The sequence below is a fragment of the Acipenser ruthenus genome, chromosome 5 (genome assembly GCF_902713425.1).
Source record: "Acipenser ruthenus chromosome 5, fAciRut3.2 maternal haplotype, whole genome shotgun sequence".
Classification (NCBI taxonomy): Eukaryota; Metazoa; Chordata; class Actinopteri; order Acipenseriformes; family Acipenseridae; genus Acipenser; species Acipenser ruthenus.
The window spans coordinates 75,263,037-75,283,824 of NC_081193.1; the positions used below are offsets into that span (position 1 = coordinate 75,263,037).

At 35.7% G+C, this 20,788-nt stretch overlaps 1 protein-coding gene across 6 annotated transcripts; it reads right to left on the minus strand.

The window, feature by feature from the left end:
- Positions 1-787: 787 nt before the first annotated feature.
- On the minus strand, positions 788-8,736 carry vgll2a (vestigial-like family member 2a). 6 transcript variants are annotated; one of them, XM_059024522.1, is made up of 4 exons: positions 8,425-8,734; positions 6,208-6,493; positions 3,644-4,138; positions 788-2,648 (listed from the first exon to the last, which is right to left on the minus strand). In XM_059024522.1, exons 1-4 carry the CDS (start codon positions 8,506-8,508, stop codon positions 2,608-2,610), a joined length of 906 nt encoding a protein of 301 aa, XP_058880505.1. In that variant the 5' UTR covers positions 8,509-8,734; the 3' UTR covers positions 788-2,607. The 6 variants fall into 6 exon arrangements, with proteins under 6 accessions (XP_058880505.1, XP_033860157.3, XP_058880504.1 ...); XM_034004266.3 differs by having other exon boundaries at positions 6,208-6,496; positions 8,425-8,733; XM_059024521.1 differs by having other exon boundaries at positions 788-2,787; positions 6,208-6,496; positions 8,425-8,733.
- Between the last annotated feature and the right edge of the window lie 12,052 nt (positions 8,737-20,788).

Sequence of the window (20,788 nt, forward strand, 5' to 3'; positions counted from 1 at the left end):
AGCCACAGAAACAGCAGCTATCAAGTGTCCTCTCACTGATCCAGTCTGCTGGAGCTGCAGTTCCACCTTCAAAACCCAGTGGGAGCTCTGTGCCACATCTCTGAAGCGTCACATAATAATTATTTACTTGCAAAATTAAAACAAACGTAAACCAAGCTGTTTTTCCCATATCTATGTTATGGGAAGCTGTTTATATAAATTGCTTTTTGACTCAATTCATGAGTTGGGGTGAACGCCCCAAAATATGTTTTATTCAACGTTATTTATTTCACGTGTTACCACAGATAGTTTTAGGACCTTGAATACTTTTTTCTTTTTAATGGAGAGTATATTATTGATCCCAAAATAAATGTCTTACTAAGCTTTCTTTAAAACCCCAGCTGTCTGTTATAATATATATCCACCCCCCCACTTCCAAGACCAAATCCGAACCCTGTATCATTTTTTTTTCTATTCCGAAGTTCAGAAAAACAAGACTTGTTCTTTCCAGTTGTTTTCACTTGTCCTTAGTCTAGTTTATAGTATTTTTAATCACCATTAATCAACAAATGCCATACATTCCAGCATGAAATTAAAAACATACAATGGCAGAAAACACAGGTTCTATACGTTGGCTGCATGTTCTATACGTTGTATATTTTGTTTCTTTAGGTTGTGTTGTGACTGCTGGGTTAAGTACATAGGGCTTACTAGTATATTACTTTGTTTTCAGTCCATGAAAAAGTCAAAGCATAGCCTGTCTCAATATTCTACAATGTTACACAGAATAGTCCACAGTTATAGAATGTTGGATATTTAAGACATTTTATTGGAAAAAAAACAAACCCATAGATTTAAAATCTCCATTACTGGTCCAATAATTTTATTAATATTAATTTATTGAACTCATATTTTTCTCATTATATTACATCACACCACTGAAATGTTAAAACCTAACATTAAAATCTAATTACAGTGGGTCCAATTTCATTATATGATAACATTATTATCAGGAAGCATAAATCAAATCATTGACGTTTCTTGCCAGTTCTAGAAAACAAATGCTGTTTTCTTGCCTTTCTGAGGAAAAAATTATAATTTGAGTTCATTGTAAATAGAATTGCAGGTAGTGTTTTATCTTTTCTGGGGGCGGGGTGAGAGAAAATTGGCAGGTGAAAACCTCTGTAGACAATGAATTAGATATAATCAATATTATGGCTGAGATTACAAATACAATAACGTTGTCGTTCACACCATGTGAAATAATTAGCCACTGGTTCATACCCACAAATTGGTAAGGTCTGCTCAAGGCCCTTCAGTTTTAAAACACATTGTGATCAATCTGGCAACACAAGTAAGATTTGAAAGCTGCAAACACTGCACAAAGGAATGGAAAAAAAATCTTGTAGGTACATTTTCTCCTTTGAAAAGTGAACAGTAACCTACTTCTTTATTATAAAATGGAACCCACATACAGCTTCAGCCAGCATTAATAAACTGTTATACAGATTTGTGATGTCAGGGTTATTCCAAACGATCACTGCATTTTCTACATCTTAAAACTCACATTTACAACTGACTATAGAAGGCACAATACAGTTCTATCTTATTTGTTATACTCAAAATACCCAAGAACTAACAAGCAGTTTTAAACAGCTGAACTATATCAAATTTGTTTCTGTTGACATCCACAACTTGCTTTAAAGGAAAAAAATAATAATTAACATTTATACCATATTTGTATTATGAAAATAAATACTTTAATGGGAATATATTAATGTATTCACATGTAAAGGCCTATCTTATGTTTAGCTTTTGACATCTTGCACCAACATTAACTCAAACACTGAAGACCTTTGTAATAAAGATCTTTAATGTAACTCTCTTACAGTTACAAATGCCTATTCTTTCAATCTTTAAAAATACTGGTAACTAAAGTGGCAGAAAGACAGCGACACACACAGTAATTTCTGAGCCACTGAGATCATGTGTTGACAATGTGCTCTTTGCTGCTGTTTTGTCCAGTTGTTCCCTATGAAGGCTGTTTTATTTTCTGTTGGGGGAGGGTCCAGATTTCATAAAATGCTCCTTGTAAGAAGACCAAAGCACTTGTTTGGTCAAACTCAGAGAGGGACCCCCTTGATTATCTGTTAAGTTTGAACAGTTGCTCCTGACAGCTGCAGTAGAGCAATATTAAGTCAGGTGGCTTCAAATAGCCACTAACCAGTTCAAATCAAAATGATATGTCTGTCTTTTTCTGATGTCAGGTATTTGTTATAAACTGCAGCATGGTTTCATGAATGGTGAAGTTAGTGTTAAAGCAAAACCCTTGCCGGAATTGATGTCAGTTGATAAAACAAAAGAAAATATTCAAAAACAAAACGTTCTTGTGGTTTATAAGAAATCTGTTTTTTCAGACGTTTCCTGTTGAAAGTTAAAACCTTCATTTAAATTAAAAAAAGAAGTCACTGTACATTCAAACACTCTTCTCGAGTTATCTAGAAATACAATTTGAGTCCGTTGTTTCCACTTTGTCTTTACTCCACTCAAGAAAATCAGGTGGTTGATCAGTTTGATTGATCAGTTTGATCTTCTTTTTTTTCTCAAGTGTTTACTTCTTAGGGCTTATCAGCTCAGGAGAGGTCCACCGCAAAGGGAATAACGTCGAGCTGAAACCAAGATTAGAAAGAAACTGTCTTTAAATTTCAAAATTTCTACAAGGTAGATTTACAGGGCAGCCAAGGCAGGTTGATTTGGGGGTGCTTTAAAACCAGTATAGGTCCTTGCTTTTATCCTGAGGCTGCAGACCTAAGAAGGGAAAATAAGAAAAAAGGGCAAGAAAAGAAGATTAGGGACAGGGAGAAAAATAGCCGAATTCTAGAAGACTCCCAGAGCTCTGGAATATGAAAGTAGAAACCACCCAAAGCAAAGTGAAGCGTATGGAAGCAGAAATGTGAAGAATAAGGTAGACATCTGGCACAAACAATTGCAACACCTTAATTTGAACTGCATGCAAGTTTAAAAGCGTCAATCATAAAATACAAGTTGGAATAACTGATCAACCAAATCCTTGAAAAATATATATTTCCACTTGTGTTTTTTATTTTTAATGTGTTTAAGTTTTATAATTACCTCTTGTAGCAGAATTTTATTTTAAGCAACTTACACTTACCACATTCTTTTCCAAAAGTGCCCCACAAAATGCATGAAGTACAATGGGCTGGGTTTTTCAGTTTACACCACTTATTTAAAAAAAGGAATACAAACCTGTTAATTCTTCAGTTCTACAATTAAACAGTTTGGAATGGTTAGTTATTTAGTTCTTACTATTTATGTAACGTTACAGTGGAGAAGCAGGTTACCATATCACTCCCTACACTGTAAAACCAAGAATCAGGAAATAAACATGAATCTTATGCCACAGATATATTTGTGTTTTAATAATTCCAGAATACACAAATAAACACCAATGAAACATGTATGCTAAAACGTATATTACATTTGTTGCATAAGATGTATGTTCTAAACACTTGGTTTACAGTGTAAAAGGCCCTGCATCAGTATATCATGATAGTCAACAAATCTGAAATGAGATTTTAATTAATTATTTTGCTGTTATGGAACTGGTGTGTGATTGCATGACTTGCACTCTTTCTCAATTTACCTGCATCCACATTTAGACTCAGGCTCTGACCCATGTCTGCCCCTGGTCCGGAGAAGGCCCCTGGGGTTGTCCACGCAGAGGTGGCTGCTTCACTTTTCCCAATGTCACATTGTGGGGTACCAGGAGTGGGGACAGTGGTGGGGGTCAACCGATGTGGACGTACTGAGGGCACTAACAAAGAGCTGTAGCGGGGGTCAAAGTGCGTTCCGTAGACATCGTGCATGCTGGGTCGTGGGTAGGCAGAGCTCTGTGTGCTGATTGCCCCACTGAGGGAGTACGGGTGATGATGGTGGTGTGCGTGATGCCACGGCTCAGGGGGAGCATGGTGCAAGTGGCTGTGTAAAGAGGCAGTGGAGTAAGGTTCTGTGGGGAATGGGATTTCTGTGTGAGGGGCACCCAGGGAGCTGCTGCTTAAGGTGGCTGTCACTGAAGGCTGGTAGGTGCTGTTCCAGAATGATGGAGGGAAACTTCTCTGGCTCATTGGGAATGATCCATCTGAAACAGAAATAGATAGTATATAAGCAACCCCAGCTTTAGTTTTCTTTATCAAAACTGTTCAAGTAAAACACTGGATCCAAATTCAGTTTAGCTTGGAAAAAAGCTGAGGTGGAGAAATATTTATTTTAATTTGAGTAACACATTATTGATGAAGAATATAATTATGTCAAAATAAATGGTGTTAGACATTCAGTGAGTTTACTGAAAACAATAACTATGTTTCTAAAATGCTTTTTCAATGCCAAAAAAAAAATTAAAATAATAAATGGCCTTTATTTCACATTGCTTAGCTTTCTTATGTTAGGAACAACTATACTATTGTAATAACAACAACAGAACAAATATCCTGTGATACAGTTCCCTGTTTTACAATGTGCTTCAATGATAAGAAATTACTTACTTAGTAAGGTAAAAAAAAGAGCTAGATATATTCTAGTGTATAACATTGTATGTTCATATTTTATATTTTCCTATGTATCATAAATGAACAAAGTCTAGTATCTGATCGAAATTTAGCACTTCAAATCCACTTTAAAAAAATGAACAAAAATCTTTGGCTGATTTAATATTATTTTTTGTAAAAAGCACACATTACATGTTTGAAATAAGAATGCATTCCTGCTTCACTGTATTAATATACTTTGAATAGCCTATACTGAACCCTAATTTCCCTAGTTATCAGAAAATGACTTTAAAAACCCATACATTCATCAATGCAACATATATTTATTTAGGTATTTATTTATTTATTTAAAACACTATCATCATATTGCCTTAAGCGAAGGTCTATACAGAAGACAAATTATGAATCATGATAAACATTTTTAAGTACTGCTATAAATACTGATCAAACAAGCATAACGGATGTAGTTTCTCTTGAATGTTCAGCTTCATTTTTTATCATGATTTGCATTCCACAAGAAATACACCCAGCCTTGCAGATAGTATTTGTGAAGGAAAGTGTCTATAATGTTGCTTAAATCAGTTAATTCCTTGTGCTTTTTGTATTTTTTAAGCGAATACATCGTGGAACTTTGCCAAATAACTAGCAACTATAACTGACACAGATGTCAAGAAGGTCACACCAATGTACATTAATCAAACCCTGGCACACATCATTCACATTACAAAGTGGTCTGTACAGATTTACATTTATTTATTCTGTCTATACACAAAGCTATCAAAACGTCATGGTCTTACAATATGTTTGACTTTTCTCCTATTCCAAATCAATGGTAGAATTAAATTAAATGTTATATATATATATATATATATATATATATATATATATATATATATATATATATATATATATATATCAATTAGAGCAAATTTATGGGCAACAGCCAGACAGTCTCAAACTAAGAAATACGATAGCAAAGTAATTGCTTCCACAATGGTGTGTAATTAAATTATATGTCCTCCTTTTTGAAGAAATAATGAATTTGAGTGTCAAATAATTTCACTGCGATCTATTTTGATGTGTTCACTACTACGACTACTACTACTAATACAACTTCCGTATAACCATGTTTATTTGATAAATTTAGCCATGCATATTTCAAGTGAAGAATTGAAAGAAGAACTCTGAATATGCAAGAACTTTGAATAAGCATAAGAACTTTGAAAAAGCAAAGTGTTCCCCAGTACCAAATGGTTATTTTGTGTGTTTTCGATTTAAAGCCAAACGTTTAGTATTTAACTTGAATTGAGAACTGACTACTTGATGGGCAGAAGAAACGCAAGTGTTACCAAAATAAACAGTACCGTGTATAATATATAAACATTAATACTGGAAAATGTTTACAATCGGTTACATTTGATTTATGTTTAATTATTAAACACTTGGTGTACAGTGCACATATTTAAAAATGCCCAAACTTTAACTATTACAATGTGCACACTGTCATATTAATAAAACAAATGCATCGTTAAAAAATGCGGGTGCATACCGTTTTGGAAAAGCATACATACATGCGCTACTAAGCATCTCGGTTTCAATATGGTTGAACGTTCTACGAAACGTATTTGCTTTGTTCAATTTTCAAATTCTTAGACATGCTCACCTCTCCAGGAGGACGTGTTTCTTGCTGACTTGGTAGCTGCCGTGCTGGGCGCGTAACTGCCGGGCTGGCTTAAAGCTCTGCTAAAATGTTCATCTACAACAGAGCTGATGTCCCCTTGAAAATAGGTGAAGAGAACGCATCTTGAGTTGATGTATTCCGCTTCGGGAGGACACTCTTTCTCGCGGCCGCAATCCTCTTCTTTTACAGTGGGAGCAGAATGGCTGGAAAACGAGCTCGCGCCGCTGCTGCTTTCTGGAGCTTCTTGCATTTTTGAATAAAAGGCTAGCTTCTGTAACAAAGATGACAATCAATAAATCAAAAAGACGAAAAGAGAATGAAACAAAATTAACATCCCAGTTCACCTGTTGCATAGTTAAGCCGATTTTAAGATGTGTTAATTTTCTCTGGAAACCAAAGTCCAATTTTTATTTGGAATAATTATGTAAATTGACTCACTGCCATGAGACTTAATTTCATGCTTTCTTAATCTCAGTTTAGTTATCATGCCAGGTAACCAATTACACGACGGAATTCTATGTGTGCATGCCTGTGCTTCTCAAACAGATTAATGTTACAATTAGCGCAATTAAAACACTCATCCTCACAAACTATACGTGTAAAATAATCCCCGTTACAACTGTCTACGAGGATCTATCATACATCTTAGAAACTTCAACTCAGAGGAAATCCTGTCCAATTCAGATAAACACAAATGCAATACGCCCCTAATCATCAACAAAAGACCGTGTTGAGCCTCTATAGCCTATATCCATCAATCATATACGAGATAGTAAAATAGAGCATAGCTAATGTGTTCTGTAATATACTTAGGCTTCTTGGTGTGTTTATTATTTAAATTTGCCTCGCATCCTAAATATAGCCTGCTTTTTATATAGGGTAGGAATTCCTAGCTCAAATCATGGCTCATTTTAAGAAGTCACACTATTTAAAATATGAAGACCTTCTAGCTGTTCAAACGAAGATCCAATTTTGGATATTGACCGTGAGGTTCAAAGAAAGTGGCAAAAGTTCTCCGGGAGAAGGAAAGGGAAACTAAATAAGTCCTTTCAAGTACAGAAAAAGCTACTAAATATTTCATACTTCATAATTGTAGTCTTTATGTTATAATAACATGTTCAGCCTTTGTTTTAGAACTGTAGAATACGTTAGCCACACTGTGCTGTAGACATTCTTGCCATTGAATTTGTATTTTATCGGTGTTTTTTTTTAAATCTAAATGTTTAATAATTAAACATATGCAACAGATTTTAATCATATTGTAGTATTCATATGGTTTACACGGTAATGTTTATTTTGGTAACACTTGTGTTATTTGTGCATCTAAAGTACATTGTCAAAAACATTAAAATGTGTTTAAAACTATTGCATAAGATTTATGTAATACTTAAACAATTCATTTAATTGTATGCCTATAAATATACAGATAGTAAAGTTATATCAATGTGGTCCAGCCGAAACTGTGCATAACGGTTCACTTTACAAACATTCCTGTAGCCTAAATATAAACACAACATATACAATATTTAATTAAAAAAATACTAATAATAATTAAAAAAAAAACAAAAAAAAAACCTGCACATGAATAGATATTGGTTTGGTGTATTTTTCACTTTTTTATTTTTTATTATTTTTTTTTTTTTAAATAAAACTCTCTTCCACTGCATTCACATTTTCGTTTGGCTCGCTGGGTACAGATAGAACACCTGTTTTTGTTTCTATACAGCCTACCCAGTCAGAATTGCATTTTCAAAGAAAACGAGCATACATGAAGATGTAAAACACACACACACACACACACACACACACACACACACACACACACACACACACACACACACACACACACACACACACACAGCATCTTTTAACAAAGATTGATGCCTGTTAATATGTCGTTTGTTTATGTTGATTCAATTACTAAGTTAATAAATGCGTCTCAAATACCTGCCTCACCATTTGCAATTAAATGATTTACAGTTACATAGCCATGTAGGCTTAAGCTACAGGTGAAGATGCTAACAAAAGCTTTTTGGATCAAATTGTCAACAACAATCATCGTGAAATTGCACAAATAATTAACAAAATCCAAAAAGTGTTTTTTTTTTTTTTTTTTTTTTTACCGCACATTATTAACATGACACAGTGTAGCTGTCACACTCTCAATGCCCATAGCCATAAAGCTTCTGCAAAACGTACCTGATGGTGATACGGGCTGTATGCTGCTGCAAAATACGGCTGTGGAGGACCATAAACTTGATACATAACATCCAAGCAACTCATGACTGAATTTTATGGACTATCATTCAACAGAGTAAAGTGATGCTTCATTGGAGAAGGTAGACCCGTAATTCCCTGAAAATTGTGTGAAATAAAGTTGAAAAGTGTAGTTGATTCTTCTCCAATATGCTCCCTATAGCGAGCACGGCTTTCTGTCTCGAGTCGGTCTCAGCAGCAGGAGGTATATAGCAAACTAAACTGAAGACATTTTCCACTCACGCAAAGCGTATTGACGTCTGTGAGTCGGGTTTAACACCAGCCAATCTGAGGGCATGCTTCTTTATCCTAGGTAGCACGAGCTGCTTCGTTGACAGCGCTCTATGTGCAAAGGTACTGCTTTGGGTGTGTTAGGTAATTGCTATTGTTTGTTTACTGTAGGTATTATAATTATTTAACCTGTTTAACAACAGGGATATGTCATCATTTAGAAAAGTCAATTCGTTTATCGAAGACCTGGAAACGCGATGCCGATGTTGTATTCTATATGCACATTTGTTTCATGTTATATAGCAGGCTACCGCCCTTTGTCTTCCACAGGTATTAACTGTTATTGCTTTTTGTTTTGTTTTGTTTTTGTTTATCGTACCTTAATTTTTATTGAATATGACTCATCATTTATGTTTAATTTTGTGGTTGGTTGGATTTCTGCTCAATACTAGCGCAAAATCAGTTCGTCAGCAACGAATATCGTGACCCAGTCAAAAAATAGGACCTAATGAAGTGTCATGCCCATGTTATATGCTATTTAAAATAAAAAAATAAACAAAAAAAAAAAAAGAAACAAACGTGAATCATACGTATTCTTACAGCATGAGGTACATGTTACAGGTGTGTGTTGGTTTACTGTGTACAGTATTTAACATATAGCATCTTCTCGCTTTCGTTGTCAAATTTAATCTACCAACTGAAGCATTCGCACTGTCTTACGCCGTGCATCCTTCGTATTTTTTTTATTTATTTTTTATTAAACATTATTAATTTATCAAATACTCTTTTTTTGGATAAGATGACGGACACATACTCTGCAGTACTTGTATGTATGTATGCCATGTTTATTTTGCTAACTTTGATGCGTGTTGTATATTCCCAAATTGTAAATTCAATTACAAACACGATTTAAAATATGAAGTGTGCATGTTTCAAAAACTGCTCAGAAATATTGATATTTGTTTCTCAATAAATAATTTCTTGTTTATTTTTTGGTATTTCTCGCCTATCGCCTGTTTTATAAACGTTCGATAAAGAATACATTTTTTACATTTAAGAGAAATCTATCTCCAGATAATAATTTTAATTAAGAACATTTGAATCCTTGAGCTATTTTGCATAACCCGAAAAACATCGTTAATAAGCTTTAGGAATTGCTACTATTTGCATGGCCCGCACCACGGTTGCATAAATCACGCTATAAGGACACTGAAATTGTAAGATAACATATACATATAGTTTATCTTGCTGGTTATGTGCAGCAATTATTTCTAAATATTTTCTAGGCCTTAGTTAATCATATACAAATGAAACACTATAATAATAAAAAAAAACGTATTTTTTGAAAAACATTTGTATGGCTAACGACTTTAAATGGTTCTAACTTCTGCTACTGTAAATAGAATTTCTAAAAACTGCCGCCTGTAAATTGATCCCATACGGAAACTGAGGTCTGCTTTTTCAAGCTCAGTTGACCTGCTCTCGTTTAAGCTCATTTATCCTCTAAAGTTAAGTCGGATGTGAAAAACCTTTAGTTTGCATCTTTAGTTTGTCTGGTTTAACGTTAGCTGTCAACAAAAGAAAAAAAAAATCCAACCAAACCAAATACAAACCATATAATTAAAATGATGTAATAGCGAGCTTCATAAAAGTGAGAATACAATTATTCCTTTAAAATGTAAACGCCTGTGGGAGAAAATCTTAAAAGCCTAAAGAAAATATTTGTCTGTGTTTATTTTTCTTTTATTTGAATTATTAGGTTTTTATTGCTATGTTACACTGTATGCATTTACATTTAAACATGTATAGTATGTATAGTTTGCAAAATCATAATAATAAAAAAATAGAACCAATTTAAGAAATCGTGTATTCCTTTTAAGGCTTATAAAGCATTTACACTAAACACTAATGGTAAATATTAATTACTGTTTTTATTAAAATGTATAGAACTTTACATATCTTTCGATGACAGAACAAAATTACATATTTTTCCTTAATGAGAATCTATAAATAGCATAAACTAGAAGGTAAATAGCCAACTGGTATAGGGCTAATTCTTCTTATGTTTTGGAATTACAAACCAGATTTTTTTTTGTTCCAGTGAATTTAGTAAGTAAAACATACTGCCTACAAATCAGTGCCAAAATGTATCCCAAATATTAGAAAAAATAAGGAACCTTACTATGTAGCCCATTGTTGTGTATACAAATGTAACTGCCAACATATTCAACAGCTAAAATAACCGTGTAGTTTTCTTTGTTTACATTCCATCCTAGCTGAGTTTGTTTCCCAAGTACAAAATATTTAAAATGCTTTAAGATTGTATCATATAATGATAAGTTTGCTGTTATATCACCCAGATAAACACTTCCAGAGCTGCTACAAATAGAGTAAAATACACTTGAAATATATTGTAACTTTTGAAAAAATGGGTATAAAATTGCTTCTGTGCTCAAGCATGAAATCGATAAGGTGTTATTGTAAAGTATCAATAATATCCATGGCCAAATATATCAGTAATAAGTGGCTATATGAGTTTGATTTTGCTATAGCCCCCACCCCCCCCAAAAAAAGAAAAAAATGTGTAGATGTGTACAACTAGCCTAAAGCCAGCTCCAGTGTTCGCACAGAAATAATCATTGCAGAGAATTAAAGACAAAGTGAATTGATGGTGTGTTACGATGTCTCAATGAGATGTTGGCAATTCACAAACAACACAGACAAATATACAAGTGATATATAAGTAGAAGAAATACATACATACATACATACATACATACATACATACATACATACATACATACATACATACATACATACAATGCATATATGTTCCAGGGTTTTTTTTAAAGGATTTGATGGTATTTTGATATCGACCTCGGTCCTAACAAATGGCATTCCTGCCAAATCCATGACCTTAGAATTCCAAGACCAAAGGTCAGACTCCTAGCAGACTCTGGAGGGTCAAGCTGATCAACTTATGTTTGTACTCACTATTCCAAAGTGCTACCAAAAAGCAACACTGCTATAAAACAAACACCCTGTGGCTACTAGAATTTGTGTGGCCGTTGCAGTTCAAAGAGCTGGGGTAGGAATGAGGGCGATAAACCAACCACCTACATAGAGAGCTCTATGCAATAGTTTTTTCCTTCTTACCAGAATCTTAGAAATGATAAGTAGAGGTGGCAACTGTGCTTAAGGAGTTGTAATAATTTAAAATTTGTAAATTTGAAAAGCCCATTTTTTTCAGTTGTAGTTGTTGGAAACAATCAATTTTCTGTCAAAATTAAAGGCCATGCCATCCGTTTATATCTGTAAGGTCGACACTAAACTGGTTCCATTAGTGCTCAAATAATAATAAAGAGTTACTTTACACTATATATGACTCAAAATCCACTTAAACGTCACTCACATGATTTGACCCTGAAAGCTACATGTTATGTTATCTTGATGTTTTGTTGTTGTACATTTTAGCCTTCAACTTTGTGCCATAATGCTACCTGGTTTCTATAGTTATATCTGTAAATATGGCTAAAACAAAGTTGCCATTTAAATGATGAAATAATAAACACACTGAGAAATGTACAGTTTGCTTTTATAACATGCTTCTTCTTATATAACATGCTTCTTTTATAACATGCTTCTTCTTTTATAACATGCTTCTTATAACATGCTTCTTTTATAACATGCTTCTTTTATAACATGCTTCTTTTATAGCATGCTTCTTTTATAACATTCTTCTTAGAACATAAGAACATAAGAAAGTTTACAAATGAGAGGAGGCCATTCGGCCCATCTTGCTCGTTTGGTAGTTAGTAGCTTATTGATCCCAGAATCTCATCAAGCAGCGTCTTGAAGGATCCCAGGGTGTTCTTCTTTTATAACATGCTTCTTTTATAACATGCTTCTTCTTTTATAACATGCTTCTTCTTTTATAGCATGCTTCTTTTATAACACGCTTCTTCTTTTATAACATGCTTCTTATAACATGCTTCTTTTATAACACACTTCTTTTATAACATGCTTTTATAGCATGCTTCTTTTATAACACACTTCTTCTTTTATAACATGCTTCTTTTATAACATGCTTTTATAACATGCTTCTTTTATAACACGCTTCTTTTATAACATGCTTCTTATAACATGCTTCTTTTATAACACGCTTCTTTTATAACACACTTCTTTTATAGCATGCTTCTTTTATAACATGATTCTTCTTTTATAACATGATTCTTCTTTTATAACATGCTTCTTTTATAACATGCTTCTTTTATAACATGATTCTTCTTTTATAACATGCTTCTTTTGTTTTGCTGGCAATACACTGCTGTGCGCCAGATAAAGCTGCTACTTAGTAAAATAAAGGCACTCATCTAGCTAAGGTGACATTTATCTAAGACAGGCAACTAGAACGGAAGAACAGCTCCTAAACTTATACTTAAAGCACCGAACAAAAACCACTTGAGCAATAATAATAACCAAACCATGCAAATATACTCTTAAATAGTTTTATTTGACTTCTCTAACTTATATATATATGAGAATATCAAATAACCATAGATACTTCTCAATTTGTTACAATAGTTAGAAGTCTGAGACCCTCTGCTCTACATTGAGAAGCGTGCTTGACTGAGCATGAATAGAAAGCAGTGCTCTTCACGGCTTTCTATGTTAGGTTGCTGGAAGCCGACACTGTAGCATTGTCTTTGTGACAGTTGGAAACAAATTCATGGGAAGACATTATCTAGTCAAACTGGTCGACTTGTGAAGTTTGCTCGTTAACAGGTAATGTTACATGTCAATAAGCTTCCAAATTAGGTGTGAACCATTAATGGAAGATGCCAGTATATACAGAACCAAGCAGTTGTTTGAGAATGAATAATACACACACAAAGCATATGTACTTTTTATTTATTTATTGCATCAATAAAAATCTTTTTTTTCTAAGTGAGATTTTCACATGGGCACAAATTCATGTTAGTAAATTCAGGATTATTGCTACAATAGAGGCTTCTGTCTTTACCCTCATTTATTTTCAAGGTATCTCTTAATCATGCTTTCTCCTGTTTGGGTATAGGTGTTGTCCAATCCTACCTGTTCTTATACAAATAAGTTAATCAGGCGTTTTACTGTTATGAAAATTGGTCCAGATAAATTATGGACTATTATTGTTTTATTTTACTGTTTTATCTAGCTATGCAGAAAAATGTAGACAAAATAGCAGTACTTCAATATATGTTTGATAGATAGATAAATAAATAGATGTATACAGCTATGGCCAAACATTTTGCATCACCTAGAATGCAGAAGTCTACCGGAAGCCATAATAGTAGTACAATTTGTCATTAAGTATATGGAAAACTACAAAGCAGTATGTAATTCAATATGCTAACGTAACATTATTCAGCAGGTTTCATTCGGCTTTATGAAGCAAAACTAGTTAATTTTATAGGGTGATGCAAAACCTTTAGTAGATAGTTACAATACTATTGGCTAATTTGCCATTTTTGGACTGCATTGAGTATAATATTATCGGCAAAAACCACTTTTTGATAACACTAGTTGCTGTGTTGCTGTTTAAGGTGGTTATAAACTGCTTTTACTGTACTCTTATACATTGAAAAATCTATTTGACAGTTTCCCACAGATGCCAATTAGGATGTTATTATTATTATTATTATTATTATTATTATTATTATTATTATTATTATTATTATTATTATTATTTATTTCTTAGCAGACGCCCTTATCCAGGGCGACTTACAATCGCAAGCAAATACATTTCAAGAACAGGAAAGACACGCACTAATCAAAACAGTTTTAGTTAAAAAGTAAACAAAGGTTTAACTAAAAGATCCCTCTTTCCCCCAAGTGTATTTATTAAAAGTGTAGTCCTTCCACACCTGCTGAAAGATAATATTACCAGTTGCAGTACCTCTCTATTTCTGCTCCAACAGTTACGAAACAATGAGGGTTTTTAGACATTGTAACTTGACATGGATTCCATTTCTACATAAACAGCTTTAAGTCAAGAAATCTCAGTGTTAACACCCAACCAATAGCAACCAACCCACTAAAAACAACAGCACCTTCAAAAGACCTAATGGAGAAGAAAAGAATCTTGAAAGAAGGAGGCATCTCCTGGATTCTTTTTCTAGTCACAGGATTTTAAACAGTGCCTACTTCCCCAGGTCTCCCATTTAAAATAAGTGGGTCTGACAGCTTTGTGTCATCAACAGATCAAAAGGACCCTTGCCCTTAGCTTTCCATTTACAGTTAATCTACCTTTCCAGAGCTGTACTGTGAGTTGTAGAGAGAAGATGAAAGGTGTGCTGAACAAAGGCATAGTCAAGGCAAGTTTAAAACAAGCCAAGAATGCAAACACGTACTTTGTTAAAGGGAAACTAAATATTTAATGCAAAAATATAAAACGGTCTGCAGTGGGGTGGGGTATGTGCAATGAAGATACACAGGGTCCTGAATTCAGTGAAAAACAATAATCATTTTACTGGTGATACATACACACATGTATATACAAATGACACAGTGCTGTTTCCAATTCCCACTGCGTCTCTTGCTGTCTTTTCTTGCCTACTTGGCTTTCCCTTCCAGGTCTGCAGCTGAAAGCTTGGTCTTAACTAGCAGGAAACTCAGTATACCTGTATAGCCGACCTCCCCAAGATGGCCACCGTAAGTGGGCTTTATACCTACTGTATCTTGAGATCACGTTTATCAGCCTAGCGTCTCCGTCTGTCAGGAGACCAGTTTTTCCACCCTTCATCTTCCTTCACCCTGTGCAACTGACCCGGCCAATGTTCAACTTGAAAGGTGTAGGGTTAAAGAGAGAGGTACCAGCGAGTCACTCGGGCATTAGTGTCCATTGTGTTTAACCACCTGAGCGTAACTATTCACTGTTCTATCACGGAATAGTTACGTTCCTGCTCTAGCAATGATCCGTCTATAATAACTCGCTAGTCCCAACACTGACCAAATCTGATGCTTTGTTTTGGGCACTGACATATCCAAAAGTGCCTAGACCTTGTTTATAATCAGCCTTCTTTTGCCATTACCCAAAATATATCCCAAATTTTTTGCCTACTTTTTTGTTTGCCGTCGGCCCCGGCATCCTGATCAACATCATGTCTGCTGCCATCCTCTCCAGGTGTTGTTGCCACGATGAACTATAGATGATACCCTCTGTGAGGCTGTAGTAGTTTGTCCATGAGGCGCTGGAACATTGCTGGTGCCCCATGCAAGCCAAAAGGCATAGTGCAAAACTGGAAAAGTTCCTGAGGCGTTGAGAACGCTGATTTCTCACGTGAACTTGGGGTTAATGGGATTTGCCAATAACCCTTAGTCAGATCGAGGGTGGATATGAACCGAGCCAAGCGCAGCTGATCCAACAGGTCATCTATCCATGGCATTTGGGTATGAGTTAAACTTGGAGTGGGAGTTCACCTGTCTAAAATCGACACAAAAGCGATTGGTTCCGTCCGGCTCAGTGACCAAAACCACCGGACTGCCCCATTCGCTCCGTGGTGGTTCAATCATTCCAAGCTCTAACATTACCTCCACCTCGGCGCGGACAGTCTCCCTTCTTCTCTCTGGTATCCGGTTCACTTGTTCTCTCATCCTCACCTCCTGCTTTGTGATTCTGGCATGCTCCATCAAATTTGTTCTACCTGGTTTGGACAAAAAAATGCCAGCAAATTAATTTATTACAATCTTTAGATCCTTTTGCTGCCCCAGACTTAATTCATCCCCCGTCTGAATGTCCATTGTTTGCTGAGTGGACACACAGGGACCCCAGTCTTCATCCAACTGTAGAGGAGACAAAAACGTGGTCTCTCTATCTCTAGGGTTTTAACAAATTTATGTGATAGATTTGGTCAGCGCTCCAGATAAGGTTTTGGGTCTGGGAGTAACTTACCCTCTAATTTGAACAGAGAGTAAAATGTATTTTCAGGGGGTAAAATGCAACATTACCTTGAAGTCATGAGTAATCTTGATAAATACTGTACAATCTTTAATGGTAATGGGGTAGGCATTAAAAAATAGCCTTCCATTTTAACTGCAATGTTACTTTGAACTACTGTACAACCACGTGTGTGTTCTACAAGGTTCAGCAAATTTTTTTCGAGGTATCTGCAAATTAATTACATTACTTATATTTTACCATTAAATTCTTAAACTCAGTGAACATGTGAAAACTTCAGTATAAAGCCATACAGATAAATACAATAAGGAAATGCATTAATAAGTTATAAAACAGTTAGTTTAATATTGTAGGCACCTTTTTTTCAGCAGTTGCCTCTGACGATGGTTCCTGTTGGATTTGTAGCTGGACTGGGGTGTTTACGCTTCAACCTGTGTAGCTTCTAAATGTTCTTATTCTTACTGTGATCGGCTGCAAAGACAGCAGGGCTAGCCAGAGATTGGATAATGTTTGTTGGTTGTTTTTTCTTGTGTACAGTTTTGTATTCTAGGAGATGTAGTTGTTAGTGAAAGTGTTAAATCGGTAAGAAAATAATCCACAGTTTCTTGTGCCTAATTATTTTTACAGATTTAACACTAATCATTGCTTATCCCTCAATTAAAGCCAGGCAATAACCAAATACAGTGGTGTGCATATCTCAAGTGACCACAGCAACTGTTTGGAACCAGGATGTTCCCACTCAGAAGCTGAACACAGATCATGTCTGTTTCTGGAGGGCTTTGCTGCTGTCACCTGTCTCAGCCACACAGGCCACAGCGCATGAAAAAAACATTACACAACAAGGAAACTTCTAGATGTTTCACCAGGGAATATAGTGACACAAGTGAAATATTTCTATTAGATCCACAGCATAATTCTTCTAAACCAAACTCCACAACTTTGAATTGAGGGGAAATGTTTATGAATGAGTGAAACAAGAAAGCGCAAGTCTATCCCATTAGTGCACAAAAAGACCATTCAAAAGATACATAATGTTTAAAGGGTACATAAGGACCTTTTTATTTAATTGTGTTACATGTTCCCATGTGTTGCTACAACTGTTTTTTTGACCACTTATTTAAACTTTTAAATTGCATTCCCTGCCTCAAGATGGCTTCCCATGTACCCGCATGGACCTCTCAGAATTACATTTCTCATCATCCTCCTGCTCACTGGTAAATCCATCTCAGTTACATATGTTATCAGGAGGATGATGGGAAATGTAGTTCTGAGAGGTCCATGCGGGTCCAGCAGCATGTGTCTGGATTGGGTGCTCGTGAGAGTGTCCAGCAGCATGTGTCTGGATTGGGTGCTCGTGAGAGTGTCCAGCAGCATGTGTCTGGATTGGGTGCTCGTGAGAGTGTCCAGCAGCTTGTGTCTGGATTGGGTGCTCGTGAGAGTGTCCAGCAGCATGTGTCTGGCTTGGGTGCTCGTGAGAGTGTCCAGCAGCGTGTGTCTGGTTTGGGTGCTCATGAGAGTGTCCAGCAGCTTGTGTCTGGATTGGGTGCTCATGAGAGTGTCCAGCAGCTTGTGTCTGGTTTGGGTGCTCTTGAGAGTGTCCAGCAGCTTGTGTCTGGTTTGGGTGCTCTTGAGAGTGTCCAGCAGCATGTGTCTGGATTGGGTGCTCGTGAGAGTGTCCAGCAGCATGTGTCTGGTTTGGGTGCTCTTGAGAGTGTCCAGCAGCGTGTGTCTGGCTTGGGTGCTCGTGAGAGTGTCCAGCAGCATGTGTCTGGTTTGGGTGCTCGTGAGAGTGTCCGCTAGTGGTGTGTGCTTAAATAAAAAGGATTTGAAGAACAGGAACCAAGCGTGTTGTCTCCATCCTTTCTGCCTGCCTGTGAAACGCTACAATATTTTCCCTAACACAAATGAAAGCAAATGATGTAAATGAATTAAAATTAAGCCACAAGAGTAAAGTAAACATAAATAAACATAGAAAGTTAATAAAAGAAACGTTATATCATTTAATTGTTTGTTTACTATATGACACTGAAAAAATGTCTTAGCTAAACCTAGTAGTGTTATTTAATTTAATATGCATGATCATGAATGTAGCAATTTCACACATTCATATCTGATTTATCTAAAATATACCGTTGGTTATATACAATTTTACATTTTCTGAAAGTAAGTAAATAATATTGTTTATTTGTCACAGACACATAAACAACAGTACTTTGATTATATAGAAAGGAATTTATTAAAACACTGTTCCTAATCTTAACTAATAATTTACACATTTTCATTTACTGTTGCTTTTGAAAAGATTCTATATAAGAAAGCAGAAACTGCATTATGACAGTGCTTTGACCTTTACTTCAAGCATAGCTGTTGAGAGTGCACAGCATTAGGGCAGATGGCACTTCAAATAAGTGCCAGAAAAAAAGGATCATGAACTGAAGAAATGAAACACTGTGTCTCTATGTCAAATTCATTTTTCCCAGCATGAATATATGACACAGGGCTATAGTGTTATTTCAGCTCTAGGACTGGTGGCACCTGTTACTGGTATTAGCTTGTGGTGATGTTATGCCTCCAGTTCTGGCCCTAACCGGGAAATCTAGAAATCTGAACACAGAAAGACTTTTCTTTACATAATACAGCAAGACCAGGGTGTCAGCTGTGCGTCAATCATCGATATGCATTTTGGACGGATATGCATAATAACACATTTGTTATTATCAAATTTGATTAACTTTTAGGTGTGAAAAAGGAACATACCATTTGTATGCTGTAAATTCAATACATGTGAAGAAATATTTCACTTTCATCCCTAAATGAATATAATTAAATATTAGGCCACACAATTTCCCCAAATGTTACGTCTCCTAGATAATCACAATGGCAAGCAAGCCCTGTTCAAGCCCTGTTCAAAGGACAGTTCATAATAGAATTGAGATTGATGCGTATCACGATCCATTGTCACATAAAATAGTAAGACAATAGCAACCAAATTGTTTGCCCTGTGAGACATCATTCCACACCCAGTAATAGATGGTTTCTGGATGGCAATGCTCCTGTACACACTGCCAAAGATGTTGCTGACTGGTTATAAAAGCATAACAAGCTATCTTCATCCCCCTGCCCAGTCACTATATCTGATTATTATTACTTTTTTAAATGGCCATTATGGAGAATATACTTTGATGTAGAATTTCCACAGCCCAACTTCCTTGAAGATGTTTTCATTACATGAGAGTAGCTGTTATTTACTTCATGATAATATTGGACTCGGCTTTCAGCAAGCTAAAATGAGATAGTAGTGATGGGGAGTGTGGCAGGGTAGAAAAGAGCCCTGCACATAATTAGGGGCCATGTAAATAATGGATTGTGTTGTGTTTATTTAGCACGGGTGAATGTATTGGAAATACTGTATTGTTTTTGTTTAGAATGAGTGATTTGAAGGTGGTGGTTTGTTGTTATTGTTGTATAGTTTAAGAGTGGTCTGGCAGAGGCGGTGTTAGCAGCTCGTGAGAATGCGTGGTCTGCAGTCAGTGATTATTGACAAAAGTGCCCGTCGATCACGCAGATATAAAAACCCTGTGCAGAATGTGACCATCTCCAGATGTATGAATTAATCCTGTTCCTTTAGCTGGAGCATTTACAATGGGAAAAATCAGTTTCACCACAAGGGTGTTCCCTTAGGCGAAGTGTTCTCTTAGGAGGTGTTCCTATACGCGGAGACTACAATATTGTCGTAACATGACTGGTGGTCAAGGCTGGCCAGCGGAAGAAATTGCAATATGGGCAGCAGTGTGGAGTAGTGGTTAGGACTCTGGACTCTTGACTGGAGGGTCGTGGGTTCAATCCCCGATGGGGGACACTGCTGCTGTACTTTTGAGCAAGGTACTTCACCTAGATTGCTCCAGTAAAAAAACAACTGTATAAATGGGTAATTGTATGTAAAAAATAATGTGATATCTTGTAACAATTGTAAGTTGCCCTGGATAAGGGTGTCTGCTAAGAAATAAATAAATAATAGCACTCACCCTGAGACAGTACCGTAGTTTAGCGTCTTGGTGCACTTTTATTAACACAAAATAAATAAAACACAGGAACAAAGTAAAGGTTTAAACCAAAACACTACAAACTCTTAAACACACA